The sequence below is a fragment of the Anopheles ziemanni genome, chromosome 3 (genome assembly GCF_943734765.1).
Source record: "Anopheles ziemanni chromosome 3, idAnoZiCoDA_A2_x.2, whole genome shotgun sequence".
Taxonomy (NCBI): Eukaryota; Metazoa; Arthropoda; class Insecta; order Diptera; family Culicidae; genus Anopheles; species Anopheles ziemanni.
The window spans coordinates 54,346,187-54,368,105 of NC_080706.1; the positions used below are offsets into that span (position 1 = coordinate 54,346,187).

Sequence of the window (21,919 nt, forward strand, 5' to 3'; positions counted from 1 at the left end):
AAAACATAATTTGTTTGTGACTGCCAAAAAAAAACTGGTTTGGAAAAGTTCGTACGAACGTGCGAGATCGTTGTCGTAGTTAATAAAAGTGTATGTTATCTTTTGAGACAATCATCCTTAAAACCTTCGCAATTCCGCTGCACATGAGAGAAGAAGAGATGACGACATGTGACGTCCTCCACTCGACGAGTGACATCAGATTGTCTTAGCCAAAGAGTCTGCATGACTTTGTGCCAACAAACATCGCTGTAATTGTGAGGCATTCTGCCTCGTATATTGCCCCTGGGGAACACTTGTTGGTGGCGTACACCTTATTGGAGCTTACCCTGTAAGCTACCACAGGGCACGTTGATCGTTGGTTTACATTTGCCACAATTTTCGTACAGTCATTCATCTGCTCACGAGTTCGGGCGCCTGATAGGATGGTAAACCGCTAGCAGCACCGCTGATAAGACTCGTGTGCGGAAAGCAGTCCCTCGATTCGATGTTTATTCTGCCGACTTTAAATAATCGCGATCATTACAGCAATGCGCTCAAGCGACGCACGTTTAGTCGCAATCCGGAACCGTACGAACACGGTCGTAACAAGGCAGGGACAGGAGCTCGTACCGTGACGCACTGACCATTATAAAAAAATAGAACAAAACCCAGATGGCTCCATCGGCAGTGAGCATGGTGTTTACGGTGGACGGTGGGAAGCAGGCGAACGCGGCCGAAAAAGGACACAAACCGCCGGATGATGGGCATAGCTTCGATGAGGCGCTCGAGTTGGCCGGTTTCGGCCGGGTACAGATTGTCCTGTCGATCCTGTCCGGGCTCGGCATGATGGCATCGATCAACGAGGCCATGGGCATGAGTATCATACTGCCCGCGTCCCAGTGTGATCTAGATCTGGACGCGGGCGAGAAGGGAATTGTCGGTGGAGCCGTGTTTCTCGGTGAGTGACGCAGTGCTGTTCTTGTGTTTGGCGTTATCAACAAGGTGCACCTTCTAACCGCCATCAGGTACGATGTGTTCGTCCTACTTCTGGGGCTATCTGGCCGACACGCGGGGGCGACAAATCATCCTCAAGTACGCACTGTTTGCGACCTCCTTCTTCGGGGCGGTCTCCCTGGTGGCGAACGACTTCGTGTCGCTGCTGGTGCTCCGGTTCCTCACCGGGGTGTGTGTGGCCGCACCGGCTTCGACGGTGTACGCGTACTTGGGCGAATTTACCACGCCGAGCAAGCGCAGTCAAATGCTCTCGTTTGCCTCGGTTTGGGGTGGCGTCGGAATCGTCTATGTTTCATGTAAGCTTGTGCACTATACTGGTCTCCTGGAATGTCCTTACCATAATTCCTTCGCTTCTAGTGGCCGGTTGGTGGATTCTTTCGTACGACTGGGTGATCCTGATTGCCGGTACGTTCGAATTCAAACCGTGGCGCCTGCTGTTCATCATCAACACGCTGCCTGCGTTTTTGAACGGAATCGCGTTCTGCTTCTGCCCGGAGAGTCCCAAGTTCCTGCTGTCGCGAGGTCGCAACGAGGAAGCTTTGGAGGTGCTTCGCATGGTGTACAGGATAAATAAACGAACCACCAACACCGATGGGTTTGCTGTGACTTCGCTCAAACTCGACCCCGAGGATGTGCTAGCGCAAGAACAGAACGATACAAAGGAAACCGGATTGTTACGATCAATGGTTCAACAAACGGTGCCAATACTAAAACTTCCTTACCTGATCTACTTTATCATCTGCTGTGTGCACAACATCGGAGCGTTTGCTATGTACGGTTAATCCCTGGACTGTCCCAACTTACGATTAACATCTTTTAATTCGTTCTCTACAGCTATGGTGGGCTCGGCCTGTGGTTTCCCGACATCATGAACCAAATCTACTCGCACGGATCCTCCGGTGAGGCACAGAAGGTTTGCGACATTCTGCAGCGGAACCAAACCGCCGAATCGTCGTTCGTGGCCGAGCTCGAACTCTGTGACGACGAGGTCAAGTTCGAGACGTTCCTCTACACGCTGATATTGGGCGTGTTCGGTGTGATATACGCTCTGGTCACTTCGGCCGTGCTGGGTCGAATCGATCAGAAGGTCATGATGGTGTTCAACTGCACCGTAGCCGGTATCTGCGGCATCGCGCTACAGTTCATCAGCAACGCGTACGCCGTGGCCATTCTGTTCTGCCTCGAGATCGTATTCGCTGGCTACTGTGTCCTGCTGGTGAACGCAAACGTGGTACACATATTCCCCACGAACGTTAGGTAAGACTTTCGTAAGAGACTCTTCCGTTTCGGCATTATTTGACGCACTATTGTTTCCCCCTTTCACAGGGCGATGGCAGTTGCGCTGACGAATATGACAGGGCGATTAAGTTGTTTTGTGGCCAGTGCAGTGATTGGACTGCTCATGATTCAAAACTGTCCAGTCACATTCTACATGCTGTCCGGGTTGCTGTTTCTATGTGCGGGGCTAACGTTTTTATTGCCAAAAAAGTAACAGCGCTCTAGTAGGTCAACGTAGCTGCTTATCAAGTCCAAAGTACTTATTCATACTATCATTGTGTAAATAAATTAAGATTCCATGTGTCTTCACCGAATGCGAAGTTTATTTAAATTAATTTGCTGTAACGGGCCTTTTAAAACTATTTGTGCAGCGCCACCTATTGGAGAAAACAAACTAATCGACATAGTCGACATATCATATTTGACATCTAGTGGTGGACCGGACTCTTTTTGAAATTAAATCCGGTAAGAAATCCGAATCCCAATCTTTCAAATAAAAACAGCAAAAACAGCAGCGAGACGATAAAAACCTATCGTTTGAGGTCATCATGAGCTAACCTTATCCCATCTGGCCGCGTCGTTATGTTTCACGCAGAGTCTCGACACGCCGTTTTAAAGCATGGTGAATACATTTGAACAGTGGACGGTTAAGACTCACATCCCAATACGTGGAAGAATCTCGATTGCACCACATTGCATTCAATGTTTTCTCAGTTGGTTGGGCGTTGATCTTTTTTTTTGTATTTCTGCTGTACGGCAACATTTATGAATCATAAGGCGGAGCGTGCTGAAGGTCAATACGACCCTTCCCGTTCGTTGTAGGAAATTTGGTTCTGTCGCAAAAAAATATATTGTTACACGGGTTTACGAACACCTAACATGGTTTCAGTTTTAAATACGTGGTTCATGAAAAAACTTCCGTGTGTCTCATAAACATAACATGGATTTTCGTGCTTGCTTCTGGTAGAATGTTGTTGTGGATCTTAACTCCTAAACATTGATGGAATTTGTTGGTGAGCCGTTGCACCGTGAACATTTCTCGTGTTTAAGTATTTGTGAACAGATGTGCCTGCACCGACGTGTGAATGAAAGGTGGCTCGATCAGAACGCTTCTTAACGTTTTCGAGGGTATTTAGATGATTGCATTGGCAACACGACAGTTAGTGTGAATCGAATCGCAGACGAGCCGTGCTGATTTAGCTAGTCGCCCAATACTACTACCCAATTCCGACACCATGAAGCTTCTGACCATCGCTTTAATCACCATCAGTCTTCTTGCAGTGGCATTTGGGCAAACGGTTCGCACCACGTGCACCCCGCGTACGCGTAAACTACGCACGACCACAACGCCGCCCCCAGAGACCCACTGAAGACGATCCTTTCCCAAGAATAGCACCAAGTGATACAGATGACCCAGGATTCTTCCACATGAAATCTAAATAAAAAGAAACAGTGAAAAGCGTCTAATTTGGCGCACTTTCAGATCTTTCGACTGCATTACATTTTGTGTTATCTCCAAATCTGAATCCCAATCCGTCATACCATGTGTGAAAATCGAACTTGTGGGTTTTTATATCATTTGTTAACATTTGTTGACAATCTTGTTCCAAGTAAATTTAAACGACACGACACAGTAGACAGAAATACTCTAACCCTTCTTGAGAAATAAGCAGAATCTAACTGATTTACTCAGTTTTATACGATACGAGTGCATTTTGTTTGTTTCAAATTGAATCCGTCATGACTAAAACAGTAAAGCAAGTCTTTTTGATGTTTTGTTCGCACTTCCATCGGGGAGTCTTCCTCCGCACTTTATCGCGGAGCTAACATGTTTTATGTTATGAGACCATTTTTCTGAATATGATGTATTTGAAGCAAGATTATAGCGAAAGGTAAGAAACCTGGTACTAGTACCACCAGCTGGCATGTACATCTGACATCAAATTCCCAAAGTCGCTTAAGGCTGGCGTCATTGCTTTACCGCACGATCTTTTGTCGGACGACAGGTCCGCCAATTTTTCTGTAATTTTTTAAATTCTAAGACGATGAATTTTATTATTTTTCTTAGATGAAAGGCACAACTCCAAGTTTATAAAGTCCAACTTTGTTGACAGCTAAAATCGGATGCGTCCATCCGAAAAAATCAAATGATTTTGATTTTATCGTGCGAAGAAATCGTGCCGACCTTGCAGCTGTCAAATCCCATACATTTTCGCCTGTCAAAACATCGTGCGGTAAAGCACTGACACCACCCAGCCAGCAATATCTGTCAATTTTTGGTGACGGTCCGCAATCGGGTCTAAAGCAACCCGTAGACGTTGCGAACTTGTACGCGCGAACAATTTGACAACCAGGCATTGCCTATGTTAAGGAAAGGAAAGGAAGATATAAGAGGATATCTTCCTTTCCTATCCTTAACATAGGCAATGCCTGGTTGTCAAATTGTTCGCGCGAACAAGTTCGCAACGTCTACGGGTTGCTTAACGGAAGCACGAAAGACCGTCAATCCAAGCCGATGGGTGCACGCACACATGTAAACACCTGCTTCACGCACACATAAACATCGACAGTCCGCTTGCGGCGGGGATTTTTCTTTTACTCGCCCTCGCCTATGTTTTTGACAGATATTGCTGGCTGGGCAGCCTAACCATGAGAGCTGTTTAATTCCAGATCAGAATGGAGTTACCCACCACTACTTTCCATTTGTGTCAATTTGAGAGACAATCCTCGAAGAAATTAATTTCCTCAAAAACTACAAGCAATGGATAAATCTTCACTTCCACAAAGTTGTTGGTCTAAAACAGACCTTTAATTTAAGGGGTTAGTTTTTAAAATCGGTTTAGGAACTAAAAAGTTATTTGCATTTTGCTATTTTTGATTATAGATTGCAAGTCTGTCACGTTTTGTTTACCTTTCATAAAGTAACTGCCAACTGTTTGTTTAGTCGATACTGCCCGTATCGTAGCAATTTTACCAGTTTTCCAGCGGTTGCAGCAGTTTTCCTTCGGCGTCATCAAAATGAACAACATAACCGACATCCACTACGGTCCTCTGCCGGCCGATTCGCCGTACGTTAAACCATTCCGCTTTCATTACACGCAAAACGGCAAACAAAAGTCCTGGGACCTGCTGAAGGTACACGATTCGGTGTCGATCGTCATCTACAATGTGACCCGCAAAAAGTTGGTTTTCGTAAAGCAGTTCCGACCGGGTAGGCAAAACAGCGATTATCGCCCCAAGGACATGGTTATCTAATCCAGATTTCTTTCGTTTCATGGTCCTCTAGCCGTGTACCATGGCATCATCAGCAGTGACGGTGTGCAGCCGGGCAGCATCGATATGACCAAGTATCCGCCGGAAATTGCCGTCACGTTGGAGCTGTGCGCGGGCATTATTGATAAGCCGATCTCCACGATCGAGATCGCCCGCGAGGAGGTGCTGGAAGAGTGTGGTTACGACATTCCGGTCGAGCGCATCGAGCATATCATGCGCTACCGGTCGGGGGTCGGTACGTCCGGGTCCGAGCAGACGTTGTTCTACGCGGAGGTAACGGACGCGGACAAGGTTTCCTCGGCTGGTGGGGGCGTGGACGATGAGATTATAGATGTGGTCGAGTACGACCTCGCGGAAGCAAGGAAGCTGACGGAAAAGGGCACGGTCATCACCAGCCCTCCGTCGTTCCTGTTCGGCGTGTTGTGGTTCCTGACGAATCGTGCCCCAAAGAGCTGAGTTCTCTGTGATAGCGCCAAGTGACCGTAGAAGAAGAGTGTCCTTAGGACGTAAATCGCTTTGTTGGAAACCCCAACAATAAAAAAGAAACACACACAAGCTTGTACCATACTTTGTGGTTCGTACGTCAGATAAAACGAATCAATTTATTTAAGACATACTTTCCTAACAAGTTAGCCTTCGCTTTCCTGCTTGTACGAGTAGGGTTTGTGTAACGTACATAATTTGACGACAGAGTGTAACATGCACAGTCATTGGCGGTCCTGTGGACTCGTAACATCGTAATTTCCACTATCTGCTGTTCCTTCGGTTTCCGTTCATCACGCATTCCATACGGGTGCCATATTTCGTTAGGATGAGACATTTGCTAAGAAACCAATCACAACACAGGTTTCTGTTTTCTTGGTAGCGGGATCATATCTAAATAACTATTTTAAAAGGAACATCATTGCATTCGTTCAACTCTACCTTCTTTCGCGCGCGCGCTTGAAATCGCAGCTTTCCATTATTCCACCGCCATCCGGGGAACGTTCAATTCAAGTAAAAAAAAACCTCACACACACACACACGCAAAGACCAGCCAAAGAGCGCGGAAGATTCGTCATCCTCCGAACGTGGCGTGCCGTTGGGTCACGGGCCGGATGTGATCAAATAAATAAATGAGCTACGAAAACGGTGACAACATAAATACTGGTGGAAACTGATGCTGAAACAACATGGGTCGGGCGGGATCGACTGAAACCATTTACGCCTGTAGCTTGGTTGGCTTGATCTCTCGCGTTTTCGTTGCCTCTTCCTGCTTCGGCCACGGCCATGTGACGGGCATGGCACTGGCGTAGTTGTAGTCGTATAGGTGCGACTTAATGTATGCTTCCTTATCCTCGGGTTCCGGATACGTCGATGCAAGCCCTGGAAGAAAATGGACAATTGAAACACCCTCAACGCAACAATGGCCGAATACGGCCGTCCTCTTTACCCTTCTGGTACGCGTAGTTGGTCACACCGACGGCGATTTGCATCGAGCACTCCTTGATGGCACCGAGCGGTGGGTAGAGCGAACCCTTCTCCAGATCATCCTCCGAAACGTGGTCCGCGACGACCTGCGAGGCAATAAGGAACATGTCCTCCGGGATGTGATGCGTGCCGGTTACGATGACACCGAGGGCTACACCGGGGAAGATGTACGCGTTGTTGCCCTGGCCAGTGATGAACGTTTTTCCACCGTACTTGACCGGCGGGAACGGAGATCCGGAAGCGAAAATGCAACGTCCCTAAAACGAGAAGAAGTTGCATTTTACTATTCATCCATGGAAGTGGGGGCTTACGGAGGAATCGTGTGTGATTTTCATTACCTCTGTATTATCATACGCCGCCTGAGCTGTACACTCCGCCTTGGAGGTAGGATTGGATAGGGCGAAAATGATGGGCTTATCGTTGTGCTTGCCCATCGTTTGCAAAATTTCCGGCGTAAATGCGCCACCGACCGCGGACGCCCCGATCAGCACGGACGGTTTCACCTCCTTCACCACGTCGGCAAAGTTCTTCATAACCGCGTGGTCTTTGGCATAGTACGCCTTGTGACCGCCGAGCCGTCCCTCGGGCCTACCCTTGGCCAGCAGACCGTCGATGTCGAACATCCAGATCTTATCGCGTGCTGCCTGCAGTTCCGTACCTTCGGCCTGCATCGCCTTCACCACCAGATCGGCAATGCCGACGGCAGCCTCGCCCGCGCCCAGGAACAGGAACGTGTTTTCCGAGATACGCTTGCCGGTGAGCCGCTTCGAAGCGAGCAGTCCAGCTACCGCTACCGAAGCCGTACCTTGGATGTCGTCGTTGAACGTGCAGTACGTGTTGCGGTACTTGTCCAGGAAGCGGAACGCGTTGTGGTTGCCAAAGTCCTCGAACTGGATGAGCGTGTTCTGACCGTACCGCTTCACAACGGCCTGCATGAACTCGTCGATGAAGTCGTCGTACTCCTTGCCCTGGACGCGCTTGTGTCGCAGCCCGATGTAGAGCGGATCCTCCAGCAGATCCTTGTTGTTCGTGCCCACATCGATCACGATCGGGAGACACTGGTGCGGCGGAATGCCGGCGAGGGCCGTGTACAGTGCCAGCTTACCGACCGGAATGCCCATACCGCACGCACCGAGATCGCCCAATCCGAGAATGCGCTCACCGTCCGTCACGACGATCGCGCGCACGTCCGGCTCCGGCCAGTTGCGCAGCACATCGAACACGTGCCCACGGTCGTTGATCGTCACGAATAAACCACGCGGGCGGCGGTAGATAAGGCCAAACTTCTGACACGCCAAGCCCACCGTGGGCGTGTACACGATCGGCATCATCTTTTCCACGTCTTCCGAGATCAAGCGGAAGAATAACCGCTCGTTACGGTCCTGCAGGTCCACCAGGTATAGGTACCTGTTCAGGTCCTCCTGATAGCGTGAGATCGAGATACGGCAGAGCTCCAGCTGCTCCTCCTGCGACTTGAACCGGGCCGGTTGCAGCCCATGGATTCCGAGGATCTGGCGCTCCTCCAGCGTAAACGCAAGGCCCTTGTTTAGACGCGGATCGCGCAGATGATCGATACCCTGCACCATCGAGGGCACGATAATGTCGCCCGTCACCTCATGATAGTCGCGCGTCTGGATAGCCTGCACGGCGGCCGACGTGGCGGCTTTGGTAAGCGATTTCTTTGGCGACGCGGTCACTACCAGGGTGCGCAGCGCGTCCACGGTCTGTTTAGCATTTAGTCTAAAACGAGAAGAAAAGATTCACCATGAGCGCAAACCCCGTTACCGATTACCTAACGATTCCCAGAGCGACCGCGGTCTAAAAATAAACCAAGCCCGTTGTCAATAGTAACTTTGCCAGAGTGATCGAGAATTAAAGGGCATTTTTGACCTCTTTGTCGAGGGCGCGACAAACCATCCTTGGGATAGGTTCGACACCGGCTAGAACTCTAAGGTCGAGGTTTACTCGGTGTCATCTGGGGTACTGTGCCCATCTGCTTGCCGTGTTCTCTATTAATAGGCAACCGATTGTTGTGGGGAAGTGGAAACGCTTAACAACCACGGACCATGTTTCAATGCAGGCGAAAATAGATTATCTCCGCGCCGACTGCGATCGGTCCGGAAAGGCAGAGCGAAGTGGTCCGACTTTGCATGCCGCTTGCTTTTGCATAATCCAGTGCGGTAGGTCGATACAAGGAGGCGGCGATACAACAAAACACGATAAAACTGGATCAGTCTGGAACGTCGCGTCCGGATCGGATGGTGTGCAAAATGGTCAGTGTCACGATAACGGTGTTAATTGCATTCGTCGGGCACGCGCCCTGCGCTTGATTGATCCCCTGGGCTTGGTGTTATCAGATAGCGTTCGATAAGTGACCTTCCGTACGTGGTTGTTATTGATTTTCTGTTTTCCACCCGACACGATGGTGGTTTGTTTACACCACGAGAGGCGCGCATTTTCCTTCCGTTCGCATGCGCAACGTTTGGAAAGACTGGACCTGGGTAATGTCAAACAGGTTATTTCCGACCATTTCGCTCCGGCGTACTCCGTCGAAGGTTGCTTTTTCACCTGCTTCCCTAAAATGGTGATGGAAATCGCGCGTGTTGTCAAGGTCATGTGACAGTTGTCCAGGCCAAGATTACGGAGCACCACCATGGTGGTTGGGAGATAAAACTCAAGTGGCTGATTATGTTTGCTTTTTGCTCACGGATTGCTTCCCCCGACGACGGGTTGTGTCACGTTCTGCATACGAGGTCAGCTGAAACGAAGCAAATTGGGGAAGGTGGCTAGCGCAATTTTTCCATTGCGCCGCTGTTACATTTCAGCACCACTTGGTTATCAGTTCGCATTGAAATGTGTCGGCCAGATGACGATGGCCTCGACAAATGGAGGGGCACATGACGACCACGCGCGTGGAGACTTAGTCATCTTTACTCGCCGTTTTAATATCCAACGCCTGCTTTGTTGGGGAAATTAACATCGTGGTGTGTTATTCCGTCGATGATGTTCGTCCCTCGGTCGGATCACGTTGCACAGTATCAATTATTTCAATTGTATACAAACATTACCCTTCTTTTCGCTTCTTCTCGCCGTTTTCCTCCAAGACAGTCTCTCTTACCAAACAGTTGATCCGTCAAAATGAGGTCCTATCGTCTCACCGCGTCCCCCCCTTCACTTTTCAGTTCCACACATGTTTGGATATCTCGGGAAACTGTAGTTGGATACACTTCAAATTATTACGTCATCCTTTTTCTCGCCAAACACACACGCACGCATTCTTTTCTTTGCGAACGCATCACACCTCTGTTATTCGCTGAATATCTACACTTTATATTACAATAATCCTCACGGCAGCGCGTGTGGTCATTTTCCACAACCGACAGCAATTCCCCTTTTAGAGCAAGCGGTCACAAGACATTTTTCGGCGCTACACCAAGGACACGCGGTGTGTAGGGAAAGGATCCAAGGGCTAGACAATCGACATTGTAGCGAAGTGAGGGGGAATTACCCTTTGAAAATTCCCAGCAGACGACGGGCAGTTACGCTTACCGAACCAGGCGACAGGCTTTTCTGTACTTACATAACGCTACGGGCCTGCATTTTCGTCCTTTTTGTCTCGCGGTACGCTTTGTGTTACACCTCAGGAAGGAGAGTTTTCGACGACTGGCGTGACTAGCACCTCACGTTGACTGCCTGTTGTTGGGCCTTTCTGCTGGTTCGGTGACGAAAAGCGGCGCTCGTGGAACGGTGGCCGGAAGCGGATGCAGTGAAATGACCACCCGGAAAATAGCGTCGATGACCGGAGGTTCCTCTCGACGAGTCCTGGTATCCAGCAGTGACAGCGGTCCAACGCAAACGAACTCGACTCGCTGGTTCCGAAAAGCGGACTGTCAAAAACAAACGCGATTTTTGCGACTCGCATCGCGAGTGTGACTGAGATAACGATAAAATTGAGCGCAAAAGAGCGAGGTGGATAGAGTAGGACGGCACTAGCACGTTGGCAGTAGACAGAGAAGGTCAGCGAAAAATGGATACCACGATACGTGGAACAGCTGGTTCGAAGGTGAGGCTTCGTAGCGTCGAATCAATTGAATTATACAAAAAATATTCCCTATTCTATGAAGAAAGGAAAACTAAAATACTTGCTAGTAGCCGTCCTTTATTTTACAGTGCTATTAACATATTAGCAAGCCGATTAATTTACAAATTTATTGAATCAGTTCGACGATAACGATATACGGCAGCATCTTTCTCTTTCTATTCACTATATCTATGTTGCTCTATCCACATTGCATGTTTTTTTATCCTTGCATCTCTGTCTCTCCGAAGTATCGGCTTCGGTTTTTTGATCTCGCTTATTTTCGCATTTTAGCGTTTGGTTTATTGTCAATGGAAGAAGCAAAAAATATGTTGAATCATATTACAAACTGAATATGATTAGTTTGTTTACGGAAGCTGGTTACATCCGACTTACCATGTCCCACTGGAGTACAATTCAAATATATAATTTGTGTACACAAACAGTCGGAACGAAAGGCGAAGAGCAGAATCACGAAATCACGAGAAGCGTGTTGCTGTGATAATCACGCTTCATCACTACTCTTTTTCGGCGTTGAACGCACTTCGCTGCTCCGCGTTGTTTTCGTTATCATTTATCGCCTCCACTCGGATTCCGTGAAGATCCAGTCGAGGCTGACGATTTTGTATTCTTTTATTTTATTTCTGTGGATGCTGATAGTAAGCATCCACAGTGGTTTCATGCGTTCAAGTGATAACAAGTTATTTCGCCAAGGTGTAATAATGCTACGTACAATGAAATATTGATACTAAAAATTTGCTATCAAGAACCAGACAATATTCATAAAAATTTGTCAAATTGATCTCAATTCGCAGCCCACGCTTGATTTATCACGGCTATTGTGTGCTGTGATCTGTAGCCCAATTATCGATCGTGTTTTGGGTAACGGCAATTAATTTCAGTACCTCAGTGTTGTTTAAAAACAAGACAATTTTGTTTTGTACTTTTCTTCAATTTTCAGTAATCCCTGCGGATTCAGCTGTAATTTATGGCCTCATATTGTATTTTGTACCGCTTGCTTAATTTCCAATTGTTTTGCCTCGTTACTGATGTTTACTTTTATTACAAATACATTTAGTTAAAATAGTGTTTCTAGAAATGTTAAACGAATGATAAAATATGATTTTAGTTCGCGAACGCAATCCGAATGTCTTATGATTCAATGTATAAGGAGTGTAATAATAAATTACCTCCCCAAACCATTCAAACCTTATAATATGTATTCTCTCGTACTTACCTGGTTCTTCTAAACTAAATAAAAGAAGAGTCAAAAATGCAGAGATTTCTGCAACGTCAGAAAAAATGTTATGTTAAATACACGGAAATATATTTTTATTTTTGTCTGTTTACTGATTTTCGGACTTTTCATTATTTTTATAAAATATTTGGCTTTTCCACATTTATAAAGTCTCCCATTGGCTAGAACTTTTACAAAGAAAATAAAATGCAAGATGTTTTCCATTTTACTTAAAATTATCCCATTCCCTCATTCCATCCCTATCGTTCGATACATCGTTTGTTATCGGATAACAGATCCATCTTTCGAGGGCTCCCGCACTCCCGTCTGTCGTGAGATTCTCGCTAGGCACTTTTTATGCCGTTCATATTATTTGCGTATTCCTGCGGATCCTACGGTGCGCTTCCTACGGAAACTGATAACGGAAGCAATTTGGGTTCACGGGCGCCCGTTTGCAAGGTTTTCCCCCGGTGGGGCCGTCAGTCTTGGAGGAATTTTATTAGCTCTAAACCAATGATCCTAATGATGCAAATGCCGGCTGTGGAAGGGCCCGTAATCAGTGCTACCGCCGGGGAAAGCACCAACGCTCCTAACAGCATCGTCGGTGGATCTGTGTGGGTGGAATGGGTTGGAAAAAAATAACAGCTGGCGAATTTAGTTATGTTGCTCACGTATTTGTTTGCATGCTTGTAGATGGGAGGCTATGCCAAAAGAAAAATACATATGTTTACTCGAGGAGTTATTTTTTACGTCGGAGTGAGAACCAAACCGTTATTAGTTTGAGGTCCACATGGTTTGATGTGCAAATGTTGTTCTACAGTGTGCACAAACATATTTCACGAGGCTTAAATAAATACTGGAAACTCGGTTTGTTCATTTGTGGAACGTGCAGTGGCATCGTGGGGACAAAATACGCTAGCAAGTGCGTTGTTTACACAGAGCCATGTTAACGAATTTTAAACCCAAACTAGCGGTGAAACAAATCACAGCGTTTTAAAGGGATTAACAAAGTGTGAATAATCTTTTACTACGAAACTATATAAAATTCTCACGATATGAATGTTAAAGTTGCTTCACAAAATAAATTGTCCTATAATGTTATTTTCACAGGCTTAAGTCGGGTTTGGGTTTCAGGATGAGTTTTGACACGATAAATGTCTGTGTTGTGTAATTTTCTGAAGTGTTGTCAAACAAGGTTATTATTACAAAAAAATATGATAAGAAAAGTTAGTCTTGTTTTCGGGGCTTTTGGCTTTTCGCGTTAAGCGACGGCTAGACACAGCGGTATTCGCACGAATATTCCCGCCGTCCAGCGGGAATCCCGCTGGACGACGGGAAACTCCATATGAAAAAAACGGATTTCCCCAAGGAGCGCCAAATTGACGTTTCGACCCGAACCCATGAAAGTTCCATACAAAAAAACCCCTCCACGACGGGAGAGCTACCCCGCAACCACTCCGTCACCATTTGACATACCCCTCACTTCCTAATGACAATCCAAATGCTGTCTGCTCTATCGTTCCGTCCTTTTCTCTCGCGTTATATTGCCAACAGCATAGACTTGTGTGTGTGTGAGCAACAGCCCGTTGAGGAATTGTTTACATTTTAAAATAACCGCTCGTCCAGTATGTTGTAAAAACTTGGTGTCTATTTTGTACAAGAAATCCCTTGAAAATGTGCTTAAAACCGAATTAAAACATTTGCGAAAGAATGCTGTTTTCTATCGTCGATCTGACAATGTCTGAAAAATGTTCAAAACGCAGCAATCTACAGCAAATATTGAAGCTGTAGCTGACAATATAGTGGAAGCAGAAATTCTAGTTGAAGATCGAGATGGAGCTTATGTGGATGAAATGGGGTTTCAACGCTATTTATTAATGGAATGTGGAGTAAACATCAACGGGAATCTAAGGGCTATTATTGCAGACGCTCCAGCAAGAGCATTCATAACAGGTTGACTACAAAACTTATCAGCAGACAATTTCACATGTATTTAATTGTTCTTTCATTTAATTTTCACAGGTGTAGTAGGACATGTTGATTATAGGAGTTGCCAGAAATGTACTGTCGTAGGTCACTACGGCAGCGTTGCTCGCACCATTGTATTTTCTGGGACACAACGAACTGATGGAGGATTCAGGCAAGGCGCCTATCCAGGACACCAAAGAACGATTACACCTCTTTAAGATTTATTTTTTTACATAGTCTAGGATGTCGTGGTAGCGGATCGTTTGCATCTTATCGATCTTAGCATCATGAAGCGACTGCTGGTGGGCTGGCGAAACGAAACACTGGGAAAGAGAAAATGGGACCAAAGTCAATGTAAAGTAATACCGCAAGCCTTGCAGACGACAAAACTCATGCAACTAATGAAAGAAGAGTTGTTCTCTGATTCACTTGCCAGAAATCGATGGCTTAGATGCTGGTATGATATTAATGGTTGTGAAGGTTGCGTTTGAAAGCTCCTTCTAAAAATAAATGATACACAGTATTTGTCTTATAAATGGCACAAATATAAAGTTATATCTTTGTAACATGATTTCAATAATTACCGTGATTTGTCAATGCTGGTGGAATTTGAAAAGATACACAGTGACGATGGAATGTCCTGAGTCGGTTTTCAGTTGTTTCGGTGGGTTTCACATTGATTGTCCCAGTGGATGTCGTAGCATGAATACTTCCACACTTAACACTTTATTGGCGTGTGCTTTCTGACCAAAACATGCTGCAGTCACCGTCAATTGAGTGTTAAAATCTAAAAAAACAGCACAATAGAAAAATCAAACACATTATTAAACTGCACAAACTTCGTCGAATTTTTCAACTCCAACCTCTAGTTTCATGATTTTATACTACGCACCTTATTTCGCGCGAGTGCAATTTTGAGAAAATGTATCCATCGTTACGTAAAATAAAACAGACAATCAACAAGACACTTTCCAACATCGCCGATAGATCAACCGGTCTGCGCATCGTATGGTATGTATAACGATAAGTGTTCAATCCTCACTAACCAAACAATAAAAATTTCTCTTCAACAGCTACCACCAATGTAATCACTACCACTGTGTTAACCACGATCGCGACAGTAAAAAAACGAAAGAATATCGAATCATGGTGCATTACAGGTAGAGGCTAGGAGAGGGAAGAGGAAAGATAGCGGAATGAGGAGGGAAAACAGACCTAGAGAGGATATTATTTTTGAACCTAGAATGATAATTTTTTTCGAACCCACTATTTTGAATTTGAACCCACCATCAAATTTGAATCTGACAGCCCGTCAACATCGCTGTCAAATCGGGTCGAAATTTACTGCGCATCGTGCCCTGGACCGACCCGTTTTCGACGCGAAAACGGGTCGGACTAGGCGCCGGAAATATTTCAAAAATCCCCTTGGGTCGTTCCCGCTATGTTTAAAAAACGCGAAACTACGACCCGGCGGGAACGGACGCATTTGCTTAATTGAAACGTTTCATGAAAAGTTTCATTCGCTTGCTACAACAACGTCGGTATGGGCAACGTATATGAATGCGGCCGATGTTGTTGGAGAGAAACCAAAATGCGAGTAGTCTTCGACGCAAAATTTTGGAGGAGGAACTCAACAACACCATTCATAAACTTTATATTTGATAATGACTCACAATTCCACTTTTACCTGCCGCCAATTTAGATCACGTAAACAAACTAAAACGTAAACAAAGCTTCACTTTGACAGATCGGACGAATAAGCTCGTTCCCGCTGGATATTTTGTCGAATCTGGGCTACTTTTTCCCGTTCCCGCCACCGGGAATTCCAGGCAAGTTTAAACAGCGGTTTACACGGTAAGGGTATGTTTGAAAAATTCAATATTGCGCCTTACGGTATGCAACGTGCACGACACTGTTAACCCTTCATAGCAAAGTGGTTTCAAATCGTATTTTTTTGTTATGCATTTACAGTTCAACAAATGGCGAGTTTGTTGATTTGCTTTTTTCATGTTTTCAAGCGGTAACATTAGAATGGTGGGGTATTGCTTTGAACCTACCGTGTATCCTGCTGGCGACACTGGTCGTGACCTTGCCGATCGTCACTTCCACCCGCTCTGTCGTCACCGGTGTCGTCTCGAATGTGTACTGCGCTCGAAAGCCGGTAGCATCCAGACGATCGTTCGACACCATAGTGATGCGAAAGTACCGTCCATCCGAGCGGACGTTGAGATCGCGCCATACGCCGCAGTACATGCCGTACTTGCGATCGCGTGTGTTAAAATTAGAAAACTCCACGTAATCGCTGGCAGTGTACTCGTCGCAGCTGAAAGAGAAAGCCAGGACCACCGATCGGGTTGAACGACTCGTTCGGGGTGAGTGGGGGTTAGCCGGGGAGCGGTCCCCCAATGCCACCGAGAGGGATACTTACGGCTGTATGCCTTCTATGTCGAAGTACGTGAAACGGATGGAAACGTAGTCATGCGCAGCGCCGTGGAAGAAATAGTTACAGATGATGTTTCTTTTTCGTGTTTTCCAGTCAGCAAGGCAGTATTGTTATGGAGGGGTTAGGAAGATCAGAAAGAACAACAAACTTCGTTATGCGTCTTTGTGAAATGAACAAATTATTAAGAGTTGTATGTTCTGTTTCGTTTTCATTTTTGAGTTTATCGTAATTGATGTAATATTTAAGCCTATTTCTTCTCCTTCTTCTTGGCATAACGATCGGCTTCGGTTATGCCTACCGGATAAGGACTTATTCCGTGGTTAGTCAGCCTTCGCGTAGTACAAGGCAGGGTTCGGTCTTGGTAAGAATTCGATTCCATTTGAATGTTTTAAAAATTCATATAAAAATTCATGATCACTACTCGAGCCTTCTCTACCATCAATGAAGCTGCTGGTAGCGATGCGAGTCATAAGAAATGCGATGCGAGTTCAAATGGGTTCTGGTTCGGACAGGAAAAATATATCTTTGAATTGAAATATTTAAATATGTTAAAAAAATGTGTTCGCGTTCGCGTTCATTGTTTTCAGAAATTAAAGAGAACTAGTTGTTTCTTCAACTTATTTAATTGCCCCTCATTTTAAAAAATAATTTTGTTTGTTCAAATCTCTAAAGCCATATACACGCTGCTACCGTAATTTTCTACAAACATAACATTTGACTCAGCGTTGTTTATGGAAGTGATGTCCAAGTGTAATAAAAAATTGGTTCTTAAAGAATTGAAGGGATTGAGTTTGAATATTTGCAGCGATGCAATTTTCAAATGTCAACCATGTGGTAAGAATTGTTGGAGGAAAATAAGAAAGCTACTAATTAGTTCGAGGCATTTATTGAGTTATTGTTTTCAACATGAAATGTAATACTAAAGTTTTCTTTAGATGTTCTTTCGGAAAATTTGATATGACAAATTATTTTCTTGTTGCGCTTGTTGTTGAGTAAGCAAAGCTTTAAAGTACCCCTTAAGCAAAGCGCTTTTTACGCGTCACTTATTTTTCCGGTACGGAATGAGGTTAAACCAAAAATGAACCGTGACATGCACAACGTAATGGAAATTCGTTAAAGTTGACAGCGGCCATCAGATGCAAACAACCCCGAGATTGACAAGGTGTTCAGGTCGGCAAACAACTGAGCTCACTCGACTTAAAAATAAAATTCCGAACTCATCGGAAGCCCGAAGCACCGTTTAATACCGTAAACAGCAAAGGTGGGTTTGCTAACCTTGGATATGCTCCGGGAAAGTTCGGCGACTGTATCCATCCCTGGCTGCTGGCGTTTTTGAAGTAGTGGAAGCTGCACTCGGACTGCGTCGGCTGATGTCCCGTAGGAATGCCAAAGTCTGGTCGGGTTGGGGAGAGCGCGGGGCGCAAGCGGAGCGGACGAAAACCAAACAGATAAAGTAGAGAACAATAAACAATGTGCGGTGGAAGACAATTAATCACGCGGGCTTGCGGCCGCCTTCCCTGCGGAGGGACTTTACGCACTTGTGAGAAAGAAGAAGTCCCCGTTGAAGCCCTTGTTTTCCGTGTTGTTGAAGCTGCTGCGAAACTCCAGCAACATCCGTGGGCCGTTGGAGAGGATTGGCTTTGGCAGCGTGACACCGCAAAGCGTCTCCACGAGCTCCTCCCGGCCGTCAACGATGTAGTAAACCTGCGAAATAGGAGATGGCAGATCGGTCATCGTGTGTAAATAATCACATGTCTCGAAACACGAATTTTCGATGTTGGATAACATTCTACAGATCAACGTGAGGACATAGAGGTAGCAAAATAGCCAATAAGCTGTAGTGAAAAATAAATTCGACCCACTTTTGGAGGGAAACCAGGTCATCAATCTCAACTTCAATTTAGAACTAAACAACTCGAATCAATATCAGATGAATAAAATGAACAACCCTAGTCAATCTATTGCATAACATATCATATTCGATTCGGAGTATATTTGTACACCACAAAATCAGTGGGAGCCCTCTCCTATGAAATACTCCTTAACGAGTTTTCGGGATTCTACGGACGGTTTTTGCTTTCTCTACCATTAAACAAATAAAAAAGATTTCATAGGAATACTGAATGATCGGAATATGTCTAGATGTCCTTACTGATGATGAAACAAACCATGTACGGATATACTTTTTCATTATTTCCTCATTTTTTATGCATTTTCTACTATCTCTGAATTAATATTCAAGAACGCTGGCAATTGGCAGAGATAATGGCAGGTTTAGTTTATGACGACAGTATTCCTCGTTAAGCTTCACGCTTGTCGGTTGTGAAGCATATTTTCCAAATTGTAGTACGCATCTGTCTTTTTTCATTTGAAAGCATATTTTAAATTTAAAATCTAAAACTAATCAAACAATAAATTTATTTCTTCCTAAAAACAGTATTCCCATAGATAAGCTATGAATATTATTCATTTCTTTATATTGTTAACTAATAGAGATTAATAGTACGGATACTTAGTTCATGTAACTTTGTATGTTTAACGAGTGCACACTGCAAAGCGCTTAATACGGTACCTTCATGGCAGCCGGTTGCAAAATTTCTCTAGCAAAACAAAATGGTATCGCGGTCGTTCGTTTATGGTATCGGGCTTGTTTCATTATTTTCAAGGGTTCACTTAAGCTTCTCCATTTTCCGACTGCTCTTGTATGGCAATCTATTCCACTAATGGAACGAACTGCACTTGGTAGAGTTCGAGTGGAAAAAAAGCATAGTTGAGCACATCGTTCATTTGCATATCGCGTAAAACATGGTTGACGTGTAAAAATAGATCTTTCACATTCAGTTATGTTTTTCTATTAAAATATTTGATTTTCACCCAATCAATCATAGCAGTGTGGTTTTACATTTGGCTACATTGTAAATACATCAAAGGTAAATAATAATGGATCCTATCCTATTCACCACATATTGAATGTATTAAAATTGTAATCTACAGAGTGGAAAAATAATGAACAGATCACACCACAATACTGCCATTCAAGTTGACAAAGTATGCAAAATCAACTCGTGAAGGTACAATCGGAACGGTTAAATACATTCGAATGTAACGATGTATATGTTAAATTACTCACAAAACCTCCGCTGAAAGGCATTGAATTATTTAACAAACTTTCCTCCATGGTGCTTCCTTGGGGAAACAAATTTCCCGTATGCCATGAATACGGGAGCGAAAAGGACGCAAAGTGTCACCCCACGTTTGTCAGCTCGGAGTTTCATTACGCCAGCCTGGGTTTATTTTTTCTCCGTCTGGAAGGTGTGGAAGCTTCCGCATTAATAAACACAACGGAAAAGGAGTTTATCAACCTGCCGTGTGTTAAGCCCCTAACGCAAGTTCTCTCCGCTGTATCCTGTGTCACCAGATACCGTCGCGTACGAAATAAATGAAATTGGCTCCCGGTTTGAGGACGGCTTCGGTGTGGTGAAGGCGTGAACCCACAACAATACTTTCCACCCTCCGTCGGGGCAAAGATGTAAGTGAAAATTAATTACCATTAGGATATCCGTGTCACCGCATTCGGTCGGGCCGAGCTTCGACGGCAGTCGGAACTCCGAAAAGATGATCTGTGTGGAAAGAAAGGGAGGGAGAGAGAGAGAGGGAGAAAGAGAAAGAGACTGACAGTGGGATAAGATGTATCAAACTGGGAAGGATTCACAGCTTACCTGAATTCGTTCCGCTCCATCGCCGACGAACTCGTACAGCTGGCAGAGACTCGACGGGAATAGGCCGGAGTGCTTCGAATGGGATGGTTCGATGCTGCCGTTACGGATACGGCTCGAGCTGAACACCAGCCGATTGCAACCCATGGAGCCTGTTGGATGTGTTTTTGTTTTTTGTTGGAATGGATCGAACGAAAACCAAATTAGTTTCAAACCTTCCGACACACGGATGTAAATGAACGCTGGAGATTAAAATGGAGCCCGCCAGCGCCGAACGATTGGGACAAACGTGTAAATCGTTAATTAAATTGTGCGGGACACACAATAGAGTCGGTGGTACCGCTTTTCCCCGAGCACTATCTCGACTCGGCAGCGATAGTTTATTAATGAAGCAGCTTACAACGCAGCCCGGTTCGCTGCCTAACACACGGGCCACCAGGCGCCTCCATGGCTATCGAAGCTGGGCATTTTGTTGAGGGTAAATTCGTGCGTATCATTCCCAACCGGCTCGGTGCGTGCGTTGATTGTTGTGAAACGCAAATGGACGATAAATTGTACGCCGAAGGTCTCAGCCAAGGGTATATGATAGGGATTAGGGGGAGCCGATACAAGGTAACCTGAAACTGTATGCAAACTATAATCGAATTACAAACGAGCACTTTCCCCGTTGGGGATTTGAGTGGTAGGCGGTGGGTAGGGGTTTTGGGTTTGATTAATCCCTGCTTCTGAAGGTGAGCAAGAGCCCGTTCTCTTAAAAATAACTAATCGTGTTTTTATGAGCAATCACGCTGTGATCATCATCCGTTCGCCTTTCGATCGACGGTGTCGTGTTATCGAGAAAAAAGGACAATAAATGCTCACTCTTGTTACGGATACGATGACAAAGAAATAAACAAAAGCGTTATTTTTAGCGGTCATGATCAACACTTGGAACGGAGTACGTCCCCGCGTGGGGTGGCCGGTTTCCTTTCGACCTTTACCCACCCTCTTATGACCCTACAGTCGTTTGCTTTTGCGTCACGGTTGATCGTAAATAGAATTCCGTGTACTCTTCACTTTCTACATCATGCCTTGGTTGGTTTGTTTTAGTAAATTATTTTCCATTGGGAACATTACAATCTGTGTCAAATTGTATCGCCTCGAGTGGAAAAGCACCCTTTATGCTGGTTCGATGGAAGCTGGTAGGTGCGCGCACACCTTTTGTGGTTGGCTCGGGCCAGGAATAGCGGGCGCAGATGCACCGCGAAGGTACTTTGAACTTCACATTGGATCATGGTCAATCGATCGATCAAAACAAACGATCGCGCGGGCCAATTATCCCCCTCGCCCGAAAGAGGATCATCCCCCGAGGGATTCCACCACCCGATTGCGGCCCTCTCGCGCGAAGCCACGTGCGATATTTTTAAACGCCTTCCCGCCCATCCGCCTCCTTCCACCCTCGGGAGGGGCACATTCCATCGGGC

The 21,919-nt window shown here is 45.5% G+C and overlaps 4 protein-coding genes across 4 annotated transcripts; 2 read left to right on the plus strand and 2 right to left on the minus strand.

Annotated features, from left to right (window-relative positions):
• Nucleotides 1-359: 359 nt before the first annotated feature.
• On the plus strand, nt 360-2,570 carry LOC131286576 (synaptic vesicle glycoprotein 2B-like). Its single transcript, XM_058315547.1, has 5 exons — nt 360-937; nt 1,005-1,289; nt 1,351-1,765; nt 1,828-2,250; nt 2,320-2,570. Exons 1-5 carry the CDS (start codon nt 652-654, stop codon nt 2,483-2,485), a joined length of 1,575 nt encoding a protein of 524 aa, XP_058171530.1. The 5' UTR covers nt 360-651; the 3' UTR covers nt 2,486-2,570.
• A 2,641-nt stretch (nt 2,571-5,211) lies between these two features.
• On the plus strand, nt 5,212-6,337 carry LOC131287254 (uridine diphosphate glucose pyrophosphatase NUDT14-like). The gene is made up of 2 exons (XM_058316289.1): nt 5,212-5,482; nt 5,558-6,337. The coding sequence occupies exons 1-2, from the start codon at nt 5,290-5,292 to the stop codon at nt 5,998-6,000; spliced, it is 636 nt and encodes a 211-aa protein (XP_058172272.1). The 5' UTR covers nt 5,212-5,289; the 3' UTR covers nt 6,001-6,337.
• Nucleotides 6,338-6,566: 229 nt separating this feature from the next.
• LOC131289111 (NADP-dependent malic enzyme) lies at nt 6,567-10,687 on the minus strand. Its single transcript, XM_058318312.1, has 4 exons — nt 10,595-10,687; nt 7,353-8,754; nt 6,977-7,271; nt 6,567-6,909 (listed from the first exon to the last, which is right to left on the minus strand). The coding sequence occupies exons 1-4, from the start codon at nt 10,612-10,614 to the stop codon at nt 6,746-6,748; spliced, it is 1,881 nt and encodes a 626-aa protein (XP_058174295.1). The 5' UTR covers nt 10,615-10,687; the 3' UTR covers nt 6,567-6,745.
• A 3,651-nt stretch (nt 10,688-14,338) lies between these two features.
• Nucleotides 14,339-20,603, minus strand: LOC131285013 (suppressor of lurcher protein 1). The gene is made up of 7 exons (XM_058313874.1): nt 20,460-20,603; nt 20,289-20,360; nt 18,279-18,444; nt 18,016-18,133; nt 16,726-16,815; nt 16,355-16,620; nt 14,339-14,478 (listed from the first exon to the last, which is right to left on the minus strand). Exons 1-7 carry the CDS (start codon nt 20,601-20,603, stop codon nt 14,339-14,341), a joined length of 996 nt encoding a protein of 331 aa, XP_058169857.1.
• Between the last annotated feature and the right edge of the window lie 1,316 nt (nt 20,604-21,919).

Coding starts and splice junctions, on each gene's coding strand:
- LOC131289111 (XM_058318312.1), bottom strand. CDS start 10,614: ATGCAGGCCCGTAGCGTTAT. Junction 7,272..7,352: donor CGGCGTATGATAATACAGAG/GTAATGAAAATC, acceptor TTCTCGTTTTAG/GGACGTTGCATTTTCGCTTC. Junction 6,910..6,976: donor CAACTACGCGTACCAGAAGG/GTAAAGAGGACG, acceptor ATTTTCTTCCAG/GGCTTGCATCGACGTATCCG.
- LOC131287254 (XM_058316289.1), top strand. CDS start 5,290: ATGAACAACATAACCGACATCCACTACGGTCCTCTGCCGGCCGATTCG. Junction 5,483..5,557: donor CGTAAAGCAGTTCCGACCGG/GTAGGCAAAACA, acceptor ATGGTCCTCTAG/CCGTGTACCATGGCATCATC.
- LOC131285013 (XM_058313874.1), bottom strand. CDS start 20,603: ATGGGTTGCAATCGGCTGGTGTTCAGCTCGAGCCGTATCCGTAACGGC. Junction 18,445..20,288: donor GTGACACGGATATCCTAATG/GTAATTAATTTT, acceptor CCTATTTCGCAG/GTTTACTACATCGTTGACGG. Junction 16,816..18,015: donor TTTCCCGGAGCATATCCAAG/GTTAGCAAACCC, acceptor AACACGAAAAAG/AAACATCATCTGTAACTATT.
- LOC131286576 (XM_058315547.1), top strand. CDS start 652: ATGGCTCCATCGGCAGTGAGCATGGTGTTTACGGTGGACGGTGGGAAG. Junction 938..1,004: donor CGGTGGAGCCGTGTTTCTCG/GTGAGTGACGCA, acceptor AACCGCCATCAG/GTACGATGTGTTCGTCCTAC. Junction 2,251..2,319: donor ATATTCCCCACGAACGTTAG/GTAAGACTTTCG, acceptor CCCCTTTCACAG/GGCGATGGCAGTTGCGCTGA.